The sequence below is a fragment of the Mixophyes fleayi genome, unplaced genomic scaffold (genome assembly GCF_038048845.1).
Source record: "Mixophyes fleayi isolate aMixFle1 unplaced genomic scaffold, aMixFle1.hap1 Scaffold_29, whole genome shotgun sequence".
In the NCBI taxonomy this organism is placed as follows: Eukaryota; Metazoa; Chordata; class Amphibia; order Anura; family Limnodynastidae; genus Mixophyes; species Mixophyes fleayi.
Genome location: NW_027446953.1, coordinates 3666884 through 3683162, shown reverse-complemented (window position 1 = coordinate 3683162; position 16279 = coordinate 3666884). Strand labels below are relative to the sequence as shown.

General features: G+C 39.8%; 1 protein-coding gene across 2 annotated transcripts; it reads right to left on the bottom strand.

Moving 5' to 3' along the window:
* Nucleotides 1-4703: 4703 nt before the first annotated feature.
* LOC142127178 (neogenin-like) lies at nt 4704-13802 on the bottom strand. 2 transcript variants are annotated; one of them, XM_075194311.1, is made up of 9 exons: nt 13657-13802; nt 13469-13579; nt 12479-12676; nt 6682-6777; nt 6097-6320; nt 5670-5808; nt 5485-5592; nt 5175-5369; nt 4704-4782 (listed from the first exon to the last, which is right to left on the bottom strand). In XM_075194311.1, the coding sequence occupies exons 2-9, from the start codon at nt 13536-13538 to the stop codon at nt 4718-4720; spliced, it is 1095 nt and encodes a 364-aa protein (XP_075050412.1). In that variant the 5' UTR covers nt 13539-13579; nt 13657-13802; the 3' UTR covers nt 4704-4717. The 2 variants fall into 2 exon arrangements, with proteins under 2 accessions (XP_075050412.1, XP_075050413.1); XM_075194312.1 differs by having other exon boundaries at nt 6097-6272.
* Nucleotides 13803-16279: the final 2477 nt, after the last annotated feature.

Genomic DNA, 16279 nt, shown 5'->3' with positions numbered 1-16279 from the left:
TTAACCAGTGCCTTCCAATTTTAAACCATGGGACTCGTCAGGGCCAACCACAGCCTCGCTATACAGACCTTAGCCAACATCAATAACTGTGAAATGTACATTTTTGGCAGTTTATTAACTTTCCCCTTCAATCGGAGCCCAAAGAGACAAGTGGCCGGTGAACTAAGAGACACTTCAATTCCAGTAACCTGAATACATCTCCTGATCCTTCGCCAGAAGATTCGTATACATGAACACTCCCATAGAAGGTGCCAAAAGTTAGCATTGATCGAATTGCATTTCGGACAGTTAGGGGTAACATCCGGGCGAAATTTTGCCAATCTAATAGGGGTAAAGTAGGCCCTGTGTAAAACAAACACCTGTATTTGTTGAAATTTTAATGATGAAGTATAACCTTTAGTACTGTCTGTAACCATTCCCCACTCCTTGTCTGATAAAGGGCCAATATCTATTTCCCACTGATTCCTCAAACCATCCAAATCATCTGCAGTGGATTCATACAGAAGACATGAATACATTCGAGAGATCAGACCTCTATAACCCAAGGCCTGTAATTGTTTCCTTAGTGGATCCACCCCAAACACCAATGTCTCCCCTTTAAATTATGTGTTTAGGGCGTGTCGTAATTGAAGGTAAGAATAAAACATTGTTCTGGGTACAGAATTATTACAGTATTACATTTTTTTTAAACGTAATGTGTATTGTGCCATTGATGGATAATTTATTTCTAATCTTCAACACGCATTTTTATCTACTCTTTAAGATGCATACCCAGTTGCATCATCTAAGGTTTTAATAAACCATACTATGGCAGTGTGAATTAGACTCCATTTATTTGTTTCATAAACATACACATGTTCAAATTAGCTTCAGATAAGATAGTTCTGCATCTGCAGAGAGTTGATAACCTCTTCTTATATTACTAAAAATCTGAAATTAGGCCTTTGGACCTAGTTACACTTAAGTAAAATGTAAAATGTCCATATTGTTAGGCAATTCCATGGAAACGGCCTGCACCTAAATTTTAAACAGGGATCATGCTTAGAAGGGCATTGAAGTAGATTCAATGTGCCATCATTACCTTACTATGTTGTAAGGCTCTAATGTAGACATTTGGACCCTCATTGTTTAGGTTACAGGGCTCATTAACTTGCCTTGCTATTGTATCACAGTGAGGGACATTTATGAAGCTGATCCACAACATACTGGGACTGTAAATGTCACAAATCAACATTTATGGCTGTTCACATATATACAGGATGTCAGTTATTAAATGTGTGAACATTGCATGTTCTGATGTCAGACTTTACAGGAGGAACGGCATACTTTGTTCCACAGGCCTAACCATTGACATGACTCCATCTGCCAATAAAACAACACATCTGAAAGTCTGTTTACCACTCCTGGTAAATGCCTAACCTGACACTGCAAAACACACCTCTGGAGCAGCATTGATTCAGGAGATGACACAATCTCCAGTTGTTAACTATTCCGCATACATAAATATTGTGTGTGCAAAAACCACCTGCTTGTCTACCAAACGGTTCATATTTCAACTGCTACCAATATGGGAAGAAGTTATAACAGTCCTTTAAACAAAGCAACTTCACAGATGTGGACCTTTATGCCACTAAGATTGGTTTTAAGTAACCCAGTGCAGAAATTCCAGTGGGAACCTTTGTATTCACCAGGGACCGCTCCAAAAGAGTGATGGACATCACTACAGGGGATTCATGGTTCACCACCCATATGATAATTTTGATAGGTGACTGTTGGTAAAAGAAGGATGGATACAGGCTGAGGATGGATGCAGGCAGCACAAGTTTAAGAATGACAGAGGTGCTGGCAACAGATGAAAGATAGATTTAACATTTGTTTTTGCTAACTCAGCACCGACACTGCTTTTAACTCTTGGTGGGATGGTCACCCTTTTCTCCAGCATTTTTACTTTCTCCTCTTCCCTCATACTTCATCTCTATCAATCTTCTTCACAGAAGCTTGCACTTTGAACAGACCAGTAAAAAAAAAAACTGAGCCGAAATACCACCCATAGTATATGGTCAGGAACCAACCCATAGTGGGCAGAGAGAGCTGTCTCTCAGTCAAAATACCTCTTTTTTCACAATTGGAGCTACAAGCCTACAATCCTTAGTCAGGTAGTAACAATTTACACAGTTTAATGTTTAATTCAAAGAGTGGATTGATGGAGCTCAACCTTGGTGCAGAATAGCAGCTAGAGAACCCTTCACAGTTACACCAGGTTACAAGTGTTTTTCAACTGAGTCACACTGAATAAGAGGGCTGGGGGAGGCAACTCAGATTGCTACATATAGAGTCCTCTATTTAAAAGGACATCATCCCAGTCCACTTCCACTGGCAAGACAAGCTGCTTAATGATAAGGCAGGAGACTTAACAAGATTCAAAAAAAACAAGTCTTATTCTAAACTAATTTTTGGACAGCATTGCTGTTAGTTTTACTAGTGGGCGATAAAATACCCTTCACAATCAAAGATGCACTGCACACCATACTACACACTATTTCAGTGGAAGCCTTTCAAAGAGAACCATACAGTGGGGTTCACTTTAAATAATGGTGACAGCCACGAAACCTTTGCCTCTTTTCCAATTACCTATTTACTCCCACCTTAACATCTTTAAGCACATTGGGACTCATTTAGAACTGGGCATAAGTTCACGAGTTACATGTATCAGCTGAGAAGCAGGAGTATTGGATACTAGACAAAATAGGATAACTGCAGGTTCAAATTGTCAGGATAACCAGGTTTAGTTAGGAAGCTGGAGATACTGAATACCAGTCACAATAGGATAACTGCAGGGAGACAGATATTCCACAACTGAGTGTGCTAGATCTGGCAACATTGGAAACACACTGTTCCAGTAAATAACTTGGAGAGGTCAGTAAGAGCGATAATTAATCAGCCTATGGCTGAAAGACCGAACAGATAAAAGACAGGTCTACACATGATGTGGCCTGCCATCGGTCGAGATGCACCACCTTTAGCAATGGAGGAAGCATTGGGACACAGAGGTAAGCGTATCGGACCCCGGCAGGCAAGTCTGAGCATCTGGCACATGACAATAGCTCATTGCACTGGACTATTTCTCCATCTTTTACCTTTGGGTATTGGATATCAATCTTCCAGCTGTATTGTATCCATTGAAGCTTTACATAGTCGTTTGTTGTATCATGATGCAATCACTGTTGCTTTACATTTTCTTCCATTGGTTTAATGAATCCATAACTCAACTTTGCTTTCTAATACTGCTGCATGTTACCATATAACTAATCTGATACATCTCATATCTGTCTCTCATGCTGCCATTCTTCTCTCCCCCAACTCCGCCCCCTACCACACCTGTACCCTTCATCACACTCATTAGCTAGGCCATCCTCTACCCTTCTTTCATTCCACACTCTCCTTGCTTAGTCTTGCACAATACCTCTGTGCGCCTATCCAATACCCATCCTCTACCCCTGCTCTCACCTATGTCCTAGATCCAGTCCACTGCTGTGCAGCAGCAACCCTGACAATATCATCCATATTTCCCTACTTGACACTCTCCCTTTCTTCTGTGCTATCTAAAATGCCAAATGCATCTGTAATAAACAACTTTCTATTCATGACCTTTTCATCTCCAACTCTCTTAACCTTCTTGCCATCACAAAACCTGTCTCTCCTCCACTAACACTGCTTCCTCCACTGCACTGTCCTATAGGGACCTCTGTCAGACCTGATGACTGTTTGGGTGGCAGTGTGGGTATCCTCCATTCCCCCAGTTGTACCTTCCATGTCATCACCCCTGAGCCCTGCCTTTTGTTCTCCTCCTTTGAGGACCACTTTTTCCATCTCTTCTACCCCATTAATTTCCGTTTCTCAGTCATCTACTGCCCTGCCGGTCACACTTCCCAATTTCTTGATAAATTTGCAGCTTGGCTCTCCCACTACTTCTTCTCAGACCTCCCCTACATCACCCTGGGTGACGTTAACATGCCCATTGACAACCCCTTTGACCCTGCGTCCATCAAACTTCTTGCCCTTTCTTCCTTCTTTTACTTTTCACAATGAACCTCTTCCCCCACCCACTGTCTCAGTCACTCCATTGACATTTACATCTCTCATCAATGTGCTCTTTCTAACTTCTCCAACTCTCACTTCCCACTTTCTGACCACCATCTCCTCCCCTTCACTCTTATCTTGTCTCCTGCAACCCTCCCCTTGCCCAAATAATATATACCATGCATTGCTCACGGTCACTTTATGTATTATTCCTCTATCTACTTATATATGTATGATGTGTATTCATTATTTCCCAGTTTTGTATTATTGTAAAATATATAAATAAAGCCTATGCACATTACATGAGCAGTTAGGTCTGTGTCACATTATGTTTTCAGTCTTTTTATCATGGTCAAATGCTGCACACAACAAAATTGCTATTGTGACACTGACACAGAAAGTCATTTATCTGAATAGTATTGTGCGAGGACTGCAAGGAATATATGACTGTTAACAAAGGTTCACAAATAGCAGCGGTGTGCGGTGAACTTTCCATTTTATGGTGAAAAAGTAGAAATTCACTTTAGTGGTGTTCTAATACATTCAATTTACAGCAAATACATTAAAAAAGACAAAATAAACAAATAGCCAATATACCACCCTAATTCAGAAACCAATTCTTCACTATTTTACTTCTTTAAATGTAAGTAATTACACACAGATAAATATTACCTTGGTTATTAGGCATGTAGGGAGTTGACTCTGCCATAGGGAAGCATAATAAAAAAAAGTGTGATCCGTCAGTAAAGGTTAAGAGACCATGATAGGAAAAGATGGAGAACGTGAAAAATGACAACTGAAAAGGGAAATGGATGTGGGAAAAGACGACACTTTTATAAAGCACAGAATTTGGCCAATATAGGAGGAGATAGATTATTATGTTAGATGCACTTGTCTGGAATAGTATGCTAGCTCAGCTCTTGAAAACATTTTATAACTTGTGTCTGTTTTCCCAATACAAAAGTATGTAACAAGTATACATTGTAGTTTAGGCAGGCATTTCCAAAAGAGACACAAAAGGACAAACAATTGAAAAAAAAAAAAAAAAAAGCCAATGACGTTACCATGGAACAGAGTCCTTTACAACTGCTCACCTTTTGGTGTACGAAAGAGAACAGCCTCTGACATGGGGCCCATCCCTTTAGAGTTGCGTGCCTGGATCTTGAAGTAGTATGGAGTATCCAGTGTCAACTCTTGGATTTGGTGGGTCAGTCGGTTCCCAACAACTGGCTCTATCACCCAATCATGAAGCTCTGCTTGAACATCTGTGCTGTAATATATAATGTAACCTACAGAACACAAAAACATACATTAGATGCTGGGCTACGGTACATGAAAAACAGAGGTCAGGGATAAGTGAGTGGCTGCGTGTATGTACAACCTGGCTGTGAATCACCATCTCACCAGTAATTTTTCCATTGGCTTCAGATGGAGGTTGCCAGTTTACAATTATGGTACGTGGTTTTCCTTCCTTGCTTACTACAGTCACATCCTTTGGAGGCGAGAAGGGCACTAGAAAGAATAAAATATATTGATATACTACTCTGGACTAGACAATTCAAGAGGTATACCACAGACTTATGAAATACCTGACTCAAAGGTAGTGCCATGAGCGGTCATGCTCCATGTACTTGACCGTCGACCTTTAGTAACCATAACAGAAAACTCGTATAGGGTGTTTGGTTTCAGACCAGTAACCAGATAACTCAGTGTGGTGCTGTTGGCCATCTACAAGAAACAGTGGAGCATTAACAAGCATTACTTAGTACTAAAGAAACAGCTTATGCCAATAAAACTAACTAGACATTTGTGGGCCCCAGAGCAACATTTGTAAGTAACCGTATATACACTTTCTCTCACCTAATCTGGCTTACTGTAGCTACCCTTTAGTAATCAGTCCACAGTTACTGTTATAGTAACCAATAGGAAACAACCTAACCTGTGAACCAATAACGGACTTGGTTACTAGGATAGCAGCTACAGCTTGATCATCACTCCCTTCTCCCAAAGCCTCACCTTGTACTTTGTGTTAGCAGGAATGTTGGTCTTCCATCTTGCTGTATAATATCGGGCATCTGTGATCTTCTGGTTCTTAGGGAGGGAGTTGTCTGCCCAGGTCAAGCGTACTGTGTCACTGCTTAGGATGGCGGCTTGGACCCCCACAGGGGGCAACATAGGGCTGGGCTCTGGAACTGGGGTGTATGAGGCGTGAACAACATAAACATCAACCTCAGAAGTGTCTATATCACAGGTTGCAAAAACAAATGGGGTAACCGCAGAAGTGATAAAGATTAAATAAATGGATAGCAGAGGACAACACATGAAGTGGGGTGAATGTAAAAGAGGGATGCAGTAAGTGGAGAAAGAAGGGATAAAGCATGGAAATGAAAATGGTAAATAAACCCATTGAAGATGACCGCCACCATGTACATGGCCAATATGAATTAAAACCAAGGAAAATACGTAAATAATCAGAGCAAGAACAGAGGAGAAAGAGAAAGAGAGAAGAGAGATTGTTAGTGCCAGAAGAGAATAAGGTCATTGCCACATTGAACAACAAAGCACATACTAGATAACACCTGAGTTACTTGTATCATTTACCTGTGTGCTGGCGGGTCACGGCACTTTCATATAAAGGAATACCTTCCCCCACGTTGTTGAAGGCTTTCAGTGAGATGACATAGTGCGAGCTGGGATCTGGAAAGAAAACACTGTTTTTATGACAAGAAAGTGACTATGTTAGGTTTCAGTAAGTTTTTTTGCTACTGTTGAAGGCTTTTTGACATTTCAACCTACAACTCTGCTTTTACAACACTTTATATATTTATATATAGATCTTTTTTTTGGGGACAGTTTTCATTTTGTAGGTTGCAGAAGAAATAAAATAGACATTAACATAACCATTAAGGATCGTACCATTATGCAAACTGAATAAATTGGTGAATGAGGAACAGGGGGAAGAGGATGGGAGGTTGGTAATGGGATATGCGCCTCCACCTGGTTCCACAGTTTAGATCAGTTGAAAGAGGTCCATTTCTAGAAATTTGATATCAAAGCCCTTCATGGTACAGCCTAGTCCATGCATTTTGTACGCAGTTTGTCTGACACAGAAGCTCTCAAGAGACAAAACGCCAACACTTATTTTTAACCTACGTAATAAAAGGCACTTAGTTTATAAATGTATGTGGCATTCTTGTGGGCTTCTTATGCAGCAAGCTGTTTTAAGGATCAGTTGGTAAGTCAGAGTCAAGGAAGGAAGATTTTAAGCTGAAGATACCTTTTCACTTTTCAATGGAAACTAATGAGGTGGAAAGGGATCTAGGAGTCACTATTTCAGGTGACAAATACAGGTTAGCAATGTAACAAAGCAATGAGAAAGGCAAATCAGATGCTTGGTTGCATAGGTAGGAGAATAATAGAAGAAAGAAAGAAGTAATAATGCCACTGTATAGGTCATTGGTACGGCCTCATCTGGAATAATGTATTTATATCCATCTGGAGATATGGCCTCCAGAATTGAACACATTAGAGATTGCACAAAGAAGGGCAACTAAAAAAGGGCATGACCTACAGCACAAAACTTACCCAGAATGACTAAAATATCTTAAAATGTATAGTTTGGAGCAGAGAAGGGAATGTGGGGACATGTTAGAAACTTTCAAATATATGAAGGTTTTTTTTAACAAGATACAGGCGAGAAACATTAGAACACGAGGACATGCACTGATACTGGAGGGAAGTAGGTTCAGAGAAAATTTTACGAAAAAAGACTGCACAGAAAGGGTAGTGGATAAGTGGAATATCCTCCCATGAGAGATGGTAGAGGCCAATACAGTAGAGCAGTTTAAACATGCTTGGGATAGACATAAGAATATCCTTAAAAAGACTAAAAGGTTAGAATAAGGTTTGAGAATACCATAGGTTAAAAAATGGGTAGACTAAATGAGCCAAGCAGTTCTTATCTGCTGTCAAATTCTATGTTACTATGTTTCACACAGAGAAAATCAGCAGGCAAGGACTACAAATATGCTTTCGGTCGCCTACATTCATACAACCTCAGGAGCAATGTGGTGAAAATGTAAATATATGTGAAACTTTCTTTGCCATTGGAAAGCTTCTCACTGTCACACAAAGAGGATTTCGATCTATTGTAATGTATTATCTCCCATTCTGTCAGAGTTATTTAATCTAATTTACTATTTTGGTATATGAAAAGTTGTGATGCTTTGTTCAAATCATTAGAATATGTGTGTAAAGCAGGTGTGTGTCTATTGATTAAACGAGTGTATAGAGATTTTAACACTAAAAACAGGTCAGTCTTCCAGTCTGATACTTTTATCAAAGTGCTAAAGTTGTGCTAAATATAAGTATTGTGAAGATGGCATAATGTGCCCTGTAAGGTCTCAAAATGCATTAAAAAAGTACTTATGCGATACATGTGTATTCTCCAGGTGAGGCATTGAGAGATCCATCATTCAAATACTGCTGGCTGGAGGCCAGGGGTGAATTATGTATATGTGTATGGTGGTGTTTCTTATGGCAATAACAAAAAACATGGCTCACACAATCAGACACTGCCTCACCTGCAGCCCTTTCACATGGTGGCAACATTTCACTCACACCCCCAGACCTGGACCCAGACAAGAAGGTGGGGTTGGACTACTTCTCTCCCCCCAGTGCACATTCAGTTATACTAAATGTGCCAACACTAACGTTCACATCTTTTGAAGTACATACTATTAGAATTTTTAACCCATTCTATTTCTGTTGATAACCATAAATCCCACTCCGCAAGCTCGCTGCCCAAGTGTAATCCTTGACACGCAACTATCCTTTCTTCCCACATCAACTCTATATTTACATCGTGCAGCATACATCTAAAAAACATTTCCAGAATACATACATCTCTCACACAAGACACTGCAAAAACTTCATGCATTCATCTCCCACATAGACTTTTGTAATTCCCTCCTTACCGGTCTTCTTAAATGAAACTCAAGCCCCTACAGTCTATTTTGCATGCAGCAGCTAGATTGATTTTCCTTGCAAATTGTTCTTCCTCTACTGAGTCACTGTAGGTCTCTACGTTGGGTGCCTGTTTTTCAACGAATCTAATATAAAATTATTCTACTAACATACAAGGCTATCAACAAAATTGCACCGACATACATCCCCTCACTTGTCTCAAAATATCTTCGAACTCGACACACCCGCTCTGTACAAGATCTGCGACTCTCTTCCACGCTCATCACTTTCTCCCACTCTGTTACAGGACTTTTTTCAGGCTGCAACCACTTTATGGCATTTTCTTCCTCGCACCACAAGACTTTCCTCTAGTCTTCAAACTTTCCAGCATTCTCTGAAAACCCACCTCTTCAGACAAGCTTATAATATTCCTCTAAGACCCTTTTAATCTCCTTAGGTTACCCTATTACTACCCTCTACACAGCCTCCACAAGACAACAGCCCTCTAACTGAGCATACAGCCTACTAAATACTTCGTAACCTTTGCATTCTAGCTGGACAAATATTCAATATAATGTAGCACTTACCCTTGTGTCTCAAACCAATGTCCCATAGATTGCAAATTTGCGAGCAGGGTCCTCCTACCTCTCTGTATGTATGCATTACCCAGTATTGTTTTATTACTGTTTGTTCCCAAATGTAAAGCACTACGGAATCTGCTGCCGCTATATAAATAAATTATGATGATGATGGTGGTGTGTATAACCAGAACAGTTTAGTCCAATGATTAATTTTCTGGGACCACACAAAGTTCACCATGTCTTTTTGTTTCAGTAAGTATCTCTACTCCTTATCACAGCATAAATCATAGGGCACACTATACACAATAAAAAGAGATTAATTATTCTTTAAAAGAATTTGGAAATCTATTCCAGGATTTGTCATCATTATAGATATTAGTTTTAGAAGATTTTCTTTGTAGAGTTTGTCAAGGTGTTGTATGAAATACATCCAAAAGGCAATTTAGTCTCTTATTTCCCCATTGTAACTTAAATTTGACCAAGCTTTGACACACCTAGGAAGTAAAACATTTAACGATTCAGATTTAGAATGACTGATAAGAAAGCCTGATATTTTTGCAAAGCCTGTTATTGCTTAGTAGAATAGAGCAGGAATTGGCTGTGTCAGAGATAACTTATCATCCACAAATAAAGACATTTTATAATCCTTATCCCCTGTAGACAGGCCATGAATATCTATTTTTTTGTATAACTTGAGCAAAGGTTTATATGTACAGTGCAATGTGGAGGCGCGATAGCAGTCCACTTTGCTTGCTCGAATTATGAATGACAAAGGGTGGTCAAGTACTGTCCAGTGTTGGAGGCTGTTGATGTAGAAATATAGAGAGCAATAATCGTTCTAATAAGAGCGGGAGGAAAGCCAAATTTATGCAGGGCCATTGTCAGATCAATAATTGACACAGTCAAAGTTCTGGACTTATGCCAAGCACAAAACCTGACTGGCTAGAATGTACAAGGGATTCTAAGACGTGATTTAGCCTTAATGCCTAGACTTTTGCTATCATTTTTACATGTTTTAAAGTGATGGATCTGTAACTGTTGCATCTTTGTCTGGTCTACAAATAACAGAGCAAATTACAAATTAGACCATCAGTGTTGGTGCTTTGGGTGATTTCAATAGAGCAAATGTGATTACTCATCTACAGTGATATCAGTCACTAGAGGACAACTGTGAAAGTTTACAACTTTGAGAAGAATAGTAATAGTTGATGCATTAGAGTATTTAAAAGTATTTAGGTTTGATCGTAGTATCATTAAATAGGCTTTTATCATAGGAAGCAAAGGATTCTAAAAGATGTTCTTCTGACCAATTGGGCTTCAAATAGTTGATTAAAAGAAAACCCTTGCTTGGAGATTAATTTGCATATATAAAAGTTTTCAGCGTTATTCATTTTGTCATTTGTGGTTCTTAACATTCTTAAGAAAAGTTTTAAATGATCTCTAATTGCAGTGAGCTTCTAAAAATAAGATCCAAATTTGTTGTGTGTCATTTTTTGGGGTGCTAACTTTTTCAGATCTTGAATTGCTTGGAGTAGGTGTTTTTTTAAGGATTGTCCCTTCTGTTATCAAAATACTGTGAAACACTGCTGTGTGTGCAGCCCAGACAGACAGAAGGGAAACTTCCATGAAAACAAGTGAAAATATCACTGGAGAGTTTTTCTATTTTTTTGTTTAACAAGAGGAACTGGAAGTTACTCTTGAGCCAACACGATCCTGAAGGTGACATTTTCAAAAATCACCTCTAGTATGCCATGATCTTACCATAGGCAGCATTTTTGATGAATATAGCTGAGAGAGAGACACACAGGCCTTCAAAAACAATGTCATTAATTTGTCTGTACTTGTCAAGTGAGAGCAGCCCTTTGTAGAATGATGAAGTAATCTCCATGCATCAATGAGGCCTAAGTTGTGGCTTGAGTTTTAAATGAGTTAGGAACATGAAGAGAAACAGCCAGGCAATGAGTAGATGATTTATCCATTATGGGGTTCCGGTATGGGTTAAAGTCACCTGCTATAACAAGTCTGGAGGAAGAGAGAATTGCTAAAACCTGATAAAGATCTTTGGAAAAGTATGCTGGCTGATTGAGCAGGCCTGAAACCAAATCAGAAAATGACTCTCTTTGTCCTTATACTTCTGAATAATTCCAATTATATTTGTTTTATATTAACATGTAACACTCTCAAAGAAAAATATATAATTAAAACATGGCCTATAGTCAAAACAATTTGCCACACAGAGTCATTATCAGAACTTATTAGATAAAGTAATTAGAAAGTATAAAGTAAATTTTTAAACATTAGACATAATTGATTCAAAACTGTGTAAAGCTATAAACTGGCTTAAAAAGTTCTTCAGCTGTAGTAATCCTGAAGCACTGTTAGACAGGGATGTGTGTAAGAGGAAATCTTCAACTTGCTAGATTTATACATTACATAACAAGTAGTACAGTGATACCAGAGTCTAAATAGAAAACTGTGTTTAAGGGGTAGAGTGACAAAGAGTGCTCAAATATACCAAAACTATGAATGGGACTATAGTGTGCATGATTTAAATAACAAATGATAAGAGAAAAATATATATATATATGTGTGTGTGTGTGTGTGTGTGTGTGTGTGTGTGTTTGAGCATATATAATACATATATTTTTTTTATTTTTTTTTTAAATGTCCACTTGGTGGCACTGTTATCACACAGAAAACAATGAATCATAGGCCAATTTGCTTAAACAATATTTTATGTGCAGATATGATCTAAAGATCGAGATAGGTTTGTGAAATACGTGAAGGCGGTGAAATGAGGACACAACAAATGGTCATGAAATTAGTCAATAAACCAGAATCGGACTCTTTACCCAAGTTTTCAATGGTGTAGTAACGCTGTTTATGGTCAACCCGAACGGTCTGTGCATGAGGGCTCCCAAGTCCATAGCCAATTGCATATCCACGGACTACCACTTGGTGCTGATTTTCTGGGGGTGTCCAGCTCACCACAATGCTTGTTACTAGAGAACGCACATGAAGAGAACTTGGCATGTCCGGGACACGGGACTCTATGCAACACAGAGAAAAACAGATTGTATATAAAAGGAAGCTCAAGACAACAGAAAGAGTCATATTTGTAAATATCAGACATGAGCACAAACATAAGACAAGTTAGGCAGGGGAGGGGGGGGGGGGGTGGAAGGGAGTGTAGGGAAGATAGACAGACTGAGGATTTAGAGAATAATGCAGAGTCCAGCAGGACTGTTTGAGAGAATTAAACAAATCAATAAAGTTGAAGAGGAATTTTGGAACCGCTAGCAGGAAACAAAAGTAATTATTTAACAAACAGGATGATGGAGAACACAAACATGTTAGAACAGAAAAGAGAAGACTTATGTAAACTGGGAATCTAAATGCATTGTGTGCTGACAGGTCATGACAACAAGCAGTCACAGATAGTCAGTAAACACATTGTTATGCTGAACAGGATGCTGCTAAGCACATGGGCAGAATCAAGGAAAGGCTAATGTACAGGCTAATCGCAGGAGAAAACAAAAACCTTACACAATGAAAACCAAGTTATTTTCCTGTTAAGTGGCAGTTCACATTTTATGTGGTAGGAAATCCCTAGCTGATACAAAATAATAATTCATCCTTAAAGACAGCAAGTGCCATTGAGGTTGTGACAGGCTAATCATCAGCTACTACAACTCAGAGTTTTGTGTTCTTATTGTCTGTCTTCATTCACTGTGGTCTATCTGGTTTTATTTTTTCCCAATGAAAAAAAGTTTACTTATATTGAATTTTTCAACTCCCTTTCCCATTAGAAATAAAGATGGAATCTCCCTTAGTAATCTCACCATCAAGATCATTTTCAAAAGTCTCTGCAGCAACCCAATCAGTAGCTGGTCCACTTCCATTAACAGTCATGGCCACAACCCGGAAACTGTATTCTGTGTCTCGCTCCAGCCCTGGGGGGAAATGGATGACACAGTGTTAGAGGCATCACACAGCGACAGAGCTGGCACAGAGAGGTGACACCACTCACCGCTAACAAGTTGAGATAGCTGGGTGTCTACTAGGATCTCATTAGTTTCAGTCTTCCTTGCAGTCTTGCGATAACGTAATTTATACCCCACAATCTGTCCATTCTGAGTACCCACAGGCGGGGGTTGCCACTGCACCAGAATACTCTATTAAAAATATAGGGGAACAGCATATTAGACATAAATGTCAATACCATGGAGTAACTGTATCAATGTGCAACATTCCAGGCTAGATTTAAAACACAATTTAATTAAAGGCAGGCATTATTTTTATATACCCACAGCTGTCTACTGGCATGCATGATCCCATGTGCAATCCTGAATGGTGTGGTATCCGTGCACCTTGCCACTGGGTCTGCTTAACAATTTCCTCCACAAGCTGATTAGTGATAAAGAACTACATATGATGAATGGGAACAACAATGTAGATCTGCATTTGCAATGTATAAAAGTAATGTGGACACTGCTGCCCCCTGCTGGCTCTAATGTTATGTGCTCCCTGTATGCTGCACCAAGCTGGCACTATCTTTCTGCTCTGCAGCCTGCCGCTGGCACTGTCTCTACTTTTTACAGCCTGTGCTTGTAGCTCTCTGCTTGGTGCAGCATACAGGGAGCACATAACATTAGAGCCAGCAGGGGGCAGCAGTGTCCACATTACTTTTATACATTGCAAATGCAGATCTACATTGTTGTTCCCATTCATCATATGTAGTTCTTTATCACTAATCAGCTTGTGGAGGAAATTGTTAAGCAGACTGCTTAAAGCCCAAAAGTTTATTGTAATGAACGTCACTTCTTACTAAAATTCTGGAGTCCCACTAATGTATTGGAGCAGAGATGATTTTTGGATTCACTTTCAATAGGGATATTCGGCATCACTGTTTATTTATCTAGTGCCAGCAAATTCCATAGTGCTTTACAATTGGGAACAAACACAGTACTAAAACACTGCTGGGTAATACAGACAGAGAGGTAAGAAGGCCCTGCCCGCAAGCTTACAATGTGACATCGGTCGCCCACACATGCCATGCTTAGTATGCCATTCTTCAATGACCAGCTGTTTAATTGACATCTTAAAAGGGTTCCTCACCTTATTGGCTTGTGCAGGCCCTCCTGCAAATTTTACCAAATATGTGTATATTCTTTCTGCCTTGTGATCTATATCTTTATGCTGTCGGGTATGTTCACTGACGCAGCACATGAAAAGGCCTTTTCATTATTGGGGGTGTGAGGACTGTTACATTGCATAGTGGTGCCTTAGCCATACTCACCGCTTCCTCTGTTCCGCCGGATTTTATCTAGGAGTGGTAGACAGTCACACCCCTGACTAGGACCGCCTTCATCTGCCCAATGAGCCATGCGTGACGTTCAGGAATGGAGGACTGAACTGAGGAGGGCGGATTTTCTACACCAGGCGTATTATTACAGTATTGTAATAAATAACAGGCTGGCAGCATGGTGACGTAGTGGTTAGCACTTCTGCTTCACAGCGCTGGGGTCATGAGTTCACTTCTCAACCATGGCCTTATCTGTGTGGAGTTTGTATGTTCTCCCTGTGTTTGGGTGGCTTTCCTCCAGGTGCTCCGGTTTCCTCCCACACTCCAAAAACCTACTAGTAGGTTAATTGGCTGCTATCAAAAATTGACGCTAGTCTCTCCCTCTCTGTCTGTGTGTGTGTGTGTGTGTGTGTGTGTGTATGTTAGGCAATTTAGACTGTAAGCTCCAATGGGGCAGGGACTGATGTGAGTGAGTTCTCTGTACAGCGCTGCAGAAACAGTGGCGCTATATAAATAAATGATGATGATGATAATAATAAATTGGCATAGCAATAAATAATAAAAAGAAGTTTGGAAATGGAACAAATGCAAAAAACAAAGGGAACTATTTTGACCAAACTCATAAGTTCTTATTTAATAGACTTTCTAAAACGTTTAGTTTGCCCCTCCATACAAAGTCCCATTTTACTTATAAATCTCGTGCGGCTGTCTGATCCTCACCAGAACCTCTCTCCTTATTCTGCAGGTGCCGTCCGACCAGCCCGAGACATCGCTGAAAATGCTGAGGATGATCACTAACCAGGAGTAACGGTACAAGAAGCCAGCGGGATCCTGGCTAATGGGGATTAAATGGCCGCCGCCATCACACGGGTTTGCTGTGGATCAGCACTGAATTAACCACTGATGAGCATGTCTGCCTGTAGCACTTGTATGTTATATATCGCAAATTATCTTTCATGATTTTTGATGAGTTTTTGTTGAATGCTAATGTGTGAGGCCTGTTTTGTGAATAATTTACTGACCTTTTTTAAAAATGACGATGAACAATAAAGCGTGAAATAATGTCAATTTCACCTGTGTGGCGTCTTTTGTGTTGCAGCGCAAAACTTCATTTTGTGGGCGAGACTATTGAAATAAAAATTTTGGGGTGTTCCTGAGCAGGGCACGGCCTTGTCTATTCTATAAAAGGTGCGTTTGGAATTTTGAGTTGCACATTGTTGGTGGAGAAACGCGTTTCTAATCCTAGTCCAAGCATTGCAACTCAAAGTTGCCAATACACAAAACTGCCACATGTAATAAAGAGTGATGTTCCCTCACTCTCATGATTAAGCCATAAATGATACTAAAC